We start from the raw sequence: 8,536 nt of genomic DNA, 5'->3' as shown, positions 1-8,536 counted from the left end.
GAAGCCGTATTCTGCATTGCATCATGGAATGTGATGTGAAATCCCTGGGCCTATGGCTGTTGAAGCTACTCCACTGCACTGCTGCTCCACTGCACTGCCCTTCTCCCCCGATTGCTCAGTTTGGCCTGGCGGCCAGCTCTAGGAAGAGTCTTTGTGGTTCCAAACTTCTTCCGTTTAAGAATGATGGAGGCCACTGTGTCCTTGGGGACCTTCAATATTGCAGAAATGTTTTGGTACCCTTCACCAAATCTGTGTCTTGACACAATCATGTCTCTGAGCTCTATGGACAATTCCTTCGACCTCATGGCTTGGTTTTTGCTCTGACATACACTGTCAACTGTTGGATCTTATATTTTCAACATATAGAAAACATATACAAAACATCTAGCTGCAGATAGCTAATTCTCCTCTATGTGTTTTCCCCTTGCTGCTAATAAGCTCTTTCCAATCGAACTAAATGATTAGACATCTGGTTATCTGACAGTCTATGCAGCAACTATTGTATTAGAGTCAAGCTCTGGTTATTTTATTTATTTTCCTAGACAAGTCAGTTCAGAACAAATTCTTATTTACAATGACAGCTTAGGAACAGTGGGTTAACTACCTTGTTCAGGAGCAGAACGTCATATTTTTACATGGTTAGCTCAGGGATCTGACCTAGCAACCTTTCAGTTACTGGCCCAACGCTCTAACCACAAGGCTACCTGCTGCCCCAAGTCCTGCCAACTCAAAAACTGCACAATAAATGTGTAACCAAGGGGGAACTAGTGCATTTCTCTGAGAAAAGCTGCTTCAGTTTTACCAATCTTCCAAAACACTTGAAATTCTTGTAAAATAATTTGAATTTATTTGATCAAATAGACTTTGAAAGGGTAGACATGCAGAAATTCCTCTTGTCAAGAGTCTGCAGCCTAGCAGGTTACAGGTTCTTCTTGGTGAAGCGCCTGAATGGCTTCATCATTGCTGAAAAGACCCTGACAATCAAGGATCGTTTTTTGACAGGCTGAGATATGGAGGGAGAAACCTCTCCAACAGGAGCTAGAAACACAAGAGAAATGGATGGGGTAAGAGAGAGAGAGAGAGAGATGCAGTATAGTAACATTGAAAAATAACAGTGCTATGAGTTTGGTAGGCATACCTATGTTTCTAACACACACCTAAACAAAACTACAATCTATAGCAGAGCTCTAAAATCCTTACCTATGCAATGTCCATCAGTAGAGGGAATCTCAGTCTGTTCCTGGACTGAATGGCAGTCCTTTTTGTTTCCTCTCTTGGAACGCTAACAGAAGAAAGGTCAAGAAAATGGTACAGAGAATAAATAAATAAATGGAACACTTCTGAATCCAAGGCAACAATTTAGTGATGAATAAAACATATATTTATTTCATGTATTTGTCTTATCATAGCCACATCAATAACATCAGCACCAAACTGGAACAAAAAACAAATGCTAACTCCCTGCTATACCTTGAAGTTGATCCTGAGTTTGGTCATTGAAAAGCAAAGGAAGCTCCTTCTTGCTTTCTGCTCAGCCCCCCTCTCTGTCTCAGCCTGGTCTGATGGGTTTGTTGCAGCAGAAGCTGGTCTTGACGCCTCCTTGCATCCCTGTACCAGCTGCTGGGTCAAGGACTTTACCAGGACTCTGTCAAATGCAGGGTCCTGGGAGGAAATAGCTGCTTGCAGGGTGTTATAAGAGCCAAACTCCTCCATGAGGTTTTTATGTACACCTCTGAACACCCTTTGGATGTTCAGGTTCTGGGAATATGCCTTTGTCCTGGAGAATCTGGATGCAGCACAGAACTCAGACAGGACTTGTCTGATGAGTTGCTGAGCTGTTTCTGTCAGATCTGCTGCCTGTTGGGAGGGTCCATCTAGGGCTGAGGGTCTGATCTCCGATAGCAACCTTATCACCAGTATGGTGACAAAACAGATGCCATCATCTTTGCTGGAGTCCATCAAGTACTGCAGTGGGAATGCAGTGGCACTGCTGATATCCGGGGGTATTAAGAGCTCCCTCAGATGGCCAGAGCTGCTGGGGATGCACACCTCCTTCTCTTCAATGTCAATTCCATTTCCCTTTGGTACCAAAGAGGTTCCCTTGCTGGTGAAAGACGGGGTGGAGGATCGAAAAGAGGCTTTAGCACTCGGTGGTCGACTGCTGTCAGTCATTGGACTGTTACGATGCAGGGGTTCATCTATGTGTGCCATCATCTTTGTCTTTATGTCACTTGAAGAAATATCTGGCATTTTAGAGACCCTGGTGTCGATGCAGGAGCTCCTGACGATGGGGCAGGTCAGATCAAAAGGCACTTCGTCAGGGATGGGAGTGCCAGGGAGGTTGATCTCTAACTCACACTCTGACCTAGGACCCTTTGAAGAGCTGGACAAGGAACTACGACCATTTAAAGAAGTGGACAAAGATGAACAGGTTCTAGGGATGTCTTGGCAGACTTGTTCACTGTCATCCTCACTTTTCTCAACCTCCTTCAGCATAGTTCCTACCATATCATTGATCTGAAGGAGCTCCCTGGAATCCTTCATTCGCCCTAAGTTTGAGATTTCACTCTGGATAGCAACCAGGATTTCCCCAAGGGTCTCTTTGGAAGAAGCATTTTCTGTCCTTTCGGATCCGGATGGCTTCAGCCCTGTGAAGAAATCCTTAAGTGTGTTCTTCATACTGACGCAGATGGTCTTAGCTGTTGACCAAAGCTTCTCCTCTGATATTTTAACACTCAATTCAGTATCATCCATTTGGGAGCCCCCGTGGGAGCACTGCGAAACTCTCCCACTTCTTTCCAGTAGCACAGTGTCAGTGGACTCATTTTTCTGGAAAATAGTCGCCATTCCTTTGACAAAGGTTTCCACTAATCCAGAGGCTGTATTCTCAGAGGACATGGAGGACATGGATTCTGAAAGGACATGGATCTCTGATGGTGAGCTAGATGATAAGCCAGCCTGCAGACTTTTCTGAAGACCAGTATGGCTGATCTGTGTGATAAAGGAATGACTGGATCTCATCAGCACTTTACTCACTGCCTCTTCTGCCTGAGTCTGGAAGTCATTGCTAGAGAGCTTCTTAATGCTCTGAATCAGACTAGTAGAGGACTCTGTGATTCTGACACTCTCTTCTGAGCTCAGTTGAGAATATTGAGTACTCACGCTCAAGTCTTCATTGGGTGAGGGTGACTGGGAAATAGTATAGTCATCGAGCTTTGATAGGACACCATCAACAAACCAACAAGCCTCTAGGGACTCATCAGATGAACTGACAACGGCCAAGGATTTACTCTCCACTTTTGATAACTCTGACTTGTAGATGGAAAAAACACTGCTAAGAACTTCTTGAGTACTGGTATCCAGATTGGAGCGACAGAGAGCTGGTATTGGTTGGCTCTCTCTGGGAACTCTACTAAGTTCGGTGCTGGGTAACTGGACCTCAACAGTTGAAACAGTTGCCTTTTCCAGGGTGTCTGAAGACTCCTGAAGAGAAGCATCCTTAGCCACACCTTCTTCTCGAGTGGATAGAGTTAAAAGGTCCCTCAGCTTTGCTCGTATACGGCCGTAGAGTGTGCGTGCTAGAGAGAAGGTTATCATCTGTGAAGATCCTGTTTTGTGGTCATTTACAGGAACTGGCCAATCAACGGCTTCACATGTGCCTTCAAATGATGCTATCGTCTCCATGCCTCCCACAAATGCCTTAACAATCACTGTGGCAGTGGAGGTTACAGATGTCAGGGCTGTGCAGCTGGTATTCAGGGGGGCTTCAGTAAGGCTAGGAGCAGCACTAGAAGGCCTAGAGGAAGGAGCCATGCCAGAAGAGCTGCTGACTTTCCTTGTAAGGATGGTGCTCACCGCCTTCAGGGCTTTAGACTGAAAGTCGGGGCTAGAGAGGGTCTGAAGCTTTCTGGCCACCACACTGGTAGAGGATCCAGTCTCTTTGAGAAAGTGAGTGGTCCCTTCTTTCCCAGATGGACACTCAACATCAAGGTCACATTGAAGATTGGTCAGAAATTTAGACCCCAAGATTGTCATCTTCTTGGCCAGATCCAATAGGATGTTGAAGTCCTGTGCCATTTTGTCCATTGTGCCGACAATGGCATCCAGCACATCATCGGTCACAGGGTCCATGAGGGGCTCGATAAACCCTAACCACTCTGGCTCAGACGTTTGGCTCTGTAGCTCGGCCAGGATCTGCACCGAGGCTACCCGAATGACCTCCTTGCCTGCTGCTATGTCCTGACTGTCCATAGGGGGGCAACTCCCCGGGCTGGCCTGAATGGCCACTGAGAGGCCAGAGTTAAGCTGGTGTACCACCTCCCCCACGATAGCACAGCTCAACTCGGAGGATGTGGGGTTGGAGTGACCCTCAACCAGGGATATCAGGAGGCTCTCTTCCGTTACCCCAAAAAGAGCCTTCAGAGGCTCCTCCATGAGTGGAGCCTCTCTAGTTGCAGGCAAGCTCTGAAATGAGGTCTGGGACCTTGAAGATAAACACACAATCACCACTTATGCCATGCAAATGTGACCAACTGTCACACCCTGACCATAGTTTGCTTTGTATGTTCCTATGTTTTGTTTGGTCAGGGTGTGATCTGAGTGGGCATTCTATGTTGTGTGTCTAGTTTGTCTGTTTCTGTGTTTGGCCTGATATGGTTCTCAATCAGAGGCAGGTGTTAGTCATTGTCTCTGATTGGGAACCATATTTAGGTAGCCTTACACCAGATAGGGCTGTTTTCGGTTTCACGGTTCTTGTTTTTGTATATTGTTCTATTTTCATCTTTATTAAAGATGTATCAAAATAACCACGCTGCGTTTTGGTCCGCCTCTCCTTCAACAGAAGAAACCTGTTACACCAACTGTATCTAATCTGGGTCATTAGTGAGCCTGAAAACCAAATTAGAGCAATGATGGATACTTCTCATAGCACCGTAGTTCTAGAAGCCTAAAGCCAACTGACATGATTTTTTGCCTGATTTTTATGTTTGTACGACATCAGAATATGATTAATTCTGAAAGGCTGATCTATTTATTCATAGATGACTTTATGGCTTACCCAGTTAAAAATGACTTTCACCTGGACCCACCCCCTCAGTGGCAACATTTCTGACCAGAACTTAAAACTACAAGGTTTGAATTCCAAGTTAATAATTTATGATAAGTATGGGTCAGGTCTTGCAATTATTAAGTTGAAATATTGCTGTGAACATACCTCTTAGACGAACAGCATGGTGATGAGGTTCTGCGAGTGGATTTTTGGCGGAACCCTGCACTGCCATTCCTCCTCCTCTCCTTAGTCCAGTAGTTCATCTCACTGATCAGCAGCCTTTTCTCTCTCTCATCCAGACTGCCTAAGGAATCCTCAGACCCTGTCAGAGAGCACTGGGATTCTGGGGAGGTTGCCCCACTCCTCAGGTTCACCCCCATGATACGAGCTAGCGCTGGTAGGAGAATGCGGAGGGCTGTCTGGGTCACGACTTTAACAATCTTCAGACACAGCGTGGAGAGCTGCTCGAATGTGAGCTATGGCCAACAAACAGAGGAATGTTTTTGTCAATCAAGTAATTCCATGACACCATTCCCTATATAGGGCACAACTTTTGACCAGAACCTTATGTGGAGAGACTTACGTTATTTTTCATGCCATGCTGAATCACCCTCCATTGGCTAGAGAAAAGAAAAGAAAGGAAACATATTTTACCTGCACACTGGTGTTGAGTTAGTGGAGTCACTAGATAGCCATGTCAGGGAAAATAAAAGTGTATTTAATTAAGCTATTAGCAAGTACATGAGACATTTTGTTCTTGATTTACAGGAAGAGTTAGGGGTGTGGTTACAGTGATGTTAGGTGTAGTGTTTGAAATACCCTTTGTGGTTAGAAGGGGCACTATGACTATAAATTCAGAGTTGTTGTATGTGAGGTTGGAAAAAGACATGGGACTTGCTCATCAGTTAGACTCCTCAGGAAGGAGAGGAGGATTGGGGCACAGCATGTCTCAATCTTGAGAGAAGGCATTAGAGTCCTCTGAGCCTCCTTCTCCAGCTGCTCAATGATAGATCCCCTTTCCCGGAAACCACACCCGGGTGTCTGAGAAGACTCTGGGAAACCGCAAAGAGAAATCTAAAGTTGAATCTGAACTTGATCCCTAATTTCCTTCACCTTTAGTGATTTGATTGCACTGGACAGGTAAAAGCACATCTCTCTGCGTGCCTCCACTATATTGCTTTCACCTATATAGATACTATCTTCTCAGATTAGTGCTGATGAATTTGAACACAACCTGCACCCAACATGAAGTAATCTCAGACCTTCACCAATGCTGCTGTCCTCATCCACGGAAGTCTTCTTGGCACAGCCACCGGTCTTACGTTTAGCCTACATGACAACAGATTATAGGTCTCATAGCAGATCTAAGGTCAGTGTAGCGTCTCCTCCTAATGCTTTAAGGCTAGGATTTAGTGACAGTAAACTAATCCTAGATCTGTACCTAAGTAGGCAGAACATGTGTAGAGGACAGCATATTTCTTACCTTGCCTCCTGTCCTGTTCTTGTTGGTCTCATGTGTCTCTGTTTCATCCTTCATATTCTCCACAACCTTATTTTGGTCATCCGGGGGATCCTCCCATTTCACGCTCTGGTGGATAAATGAGAGGTCAATATCAGTCCTAGTTTGTGACTTTATGAAACAACTTATTCGCTCTTATTTTAAACAAAACGGCAATAGTGGTCAGATTTCAGTCCATTGATCAAACCAGTGAGACCTATTGCTGTGTTAGTGACCTACTATATTGTTAGTAATTTCTCCTCTAAACTCAAAATAGGCTAAATGAACCATACCTTGCTGTCATCTGACATGATGTGTAGCTTATTGTTGTAGGCTGTTTAGAGGAAATACTAATACCTCCTTTGAAAAAACGTCAGTGAACCATCGGCAAACAACTGAAGTGAATATGAACGTCCTTGAATTATGCCAAAGCATTTTTGAATACTCGATTCCGATTGGCTGAAGCCAGAGCATTCTCCAAAGATGTCATACACACATGATGTCACAATTAGGCTTAAGTCTAATGTCTATATGAATTGTCAATGTAATTAGAAAACAAATCAAAGCTTGTCAAAGTTCTGCCAAACGAAAATATGTCTATAAGTGCACGTTTTTGCGTTTAATTTATGGTTTATCATGCATCACCATGCACAAAAACGTAACTCGCTGCCATCCATTAGCTATAATTCTGAGGTTGCAAAGCTGCAGAACTAGGACGTGCAATAAATTATAACCACTTGCAGAATAATTTCAAATCAAAGATGTTCAAGGGGGTTTGAACTATTTCAGCACTGTGGAGCTGTCTGCTGCATAGAGCTGACACGTTTCTTGGCGTCAGGGGACCGTGCCATGGTGCTGAAACGGAGCAGGGCTCAGTTCTATGGATATCTCATGCGGATTTTCCTGCTAGCCTATGTATAACGATACTATAATCACATTATTTTCATCCATCCGCCAACACAAATGGCATGTCAACGTTTCCCAAATAATAATGCAATGAAGCCAAGCCGAGATGTATGGTTCTTCATCCAGAGGACGAAGCACCACTGTATCATCTAAAACCTTCAGAGAGATCCCTTAAAACTGTAGTGTAAATTCTCCACGGCTGTTATGGTAGCTAGGTTAATTTAGCGAGACATGGACAAATCCAACACATAGCGTTTCTACTGAGTCCTGCTTAGAGGTGACTGACCGTCATGTTGCTAGTTGTAATGACGCTTTTAAAACAAGAATAGTTATTTGTAATTGCTCTGGGAGCTAATTATTGCAGAGCCCAGCTACACATCTTGCTCGCTGGGCTCATTATGGACAGCCAATGAGCAGTTCAGGTGAAAAAGGATCCCTATAACATACATGATACTAGGATCCTGTAGCAACCTGCCGGCCTGCACAATCCTCCATGGCACGAATGCTACACGCGCAATATGTTATGCTAACATCCCACAACAATTCCCCAATTGGAATGACTTGCCTAAACTTCCAATCACACTTATTTTCTAATATCAACCATAGTTTCTGCACTTAAGGCAGACTTGCCATTAGAACAAGATGGAATTAGGACAACTGTAAAGCTCGTTAAACGTAGGCTAAAATGAACCTTACCTGGCTGTCGTCAGCCATTATGTGTAGCCCGTTAATTAAGGCTCTGCGCCTCTGATACTGCAGCTGTTCTGATAGGCTACTGTAGCAGTTCTGTAACTGTTAAATGACGTTTTCCTTAGTTACATTCCCAAATATTTTGTGTCATTTAACCTACCCTTTCTTCATCCATAATTGCATACAGTATTTTTTATATCTCGAAAAACTTGTCCTTGTCTGTGTTGTTTTCACTCATGTTGAGTTTACTGAGGACAATATTGCAGCCACTGACGAATTAAGAACTACATACCACGTCATGGAATGTTAGACCTTCATTAATATTGGGGGGGAAATATATTGATCAGATTACACAATTTCCCCATCAACCGTTTTCGATACAGCTAGGCCCACAT

At 44.1% G+C, this 8,536-nt stretch overlaps 1 protein-coding gene across 1 annotated transcript; it reads right to left on the bottom strand.

The window, feature by feature from the left end:
- Positions 1-919: 919 nt before the first annotated feature.
- On the bottom strand, positions 920-8,165 carry LOC149982812 (uncharacterized). Its single transcript, XM_090239411.1, has 9 exons — positions 8,148-8,165; positions 6,531-6,635; positions 6,310-6,376; positions 5,946-6,099; positions 5,631-5,667; positions 5,213-5,523; positions 1,471-4,483; positions 1,201-1,282; positions 920-1,038 (listed from the first exon to the last, which is right to left on the bottom strand). Exons 1-9 carry the CDS (start codon positions 8,163-8,165, stop codon positions 920-922), a joined length of 3,906 nt encoding a protein of 1,301 aa, XP_090095537.1.
- Positions 8,166-8,536: the final 371 nt, after the last annotated feature.

The sequence above is a fragment of the Oncorhynchus mykiss genome, chromosome 6 (genome assembly GCF_057628025.1).
Source record: "Oncorhynchus mykiss isolate SJ-2025 chromosome 6, ASM5762802v1, whole genome shotgun sequence".
Lineage (NCBI taxonomy): Eukaryota > Metazoa > Chordata > Actinopteri > Salmoniformes > Salmonidae > Oncorhynchus > Oncorhynchus mykiss.
This window is presented reverse-complemented; position numbering and strand designations above follow the sequence as displayed.

What these genes read in the sequence shown, in the direction of transcription:
- LOC149982812 (XM_090239411.1), bottom strand. An exon ending in GGACAGCAGCATTGGTGAAG is followed by an intron (nt 6,100 to 6,309) that starts GTCTGAGATTAC and finishes GCGGTTTCCCAG; the next exon opens with AGTCTTCTCAGACACCCGGG. An exon ending in TACTGATGGACATTGCATAG is followed by an intron (nt 1,039 to 1,200) that starts GTAAGGATTTTA and finishes TTGTGTTTCTAG; the next exon opens with CTCCTGTTGGAGAGGTTTCT.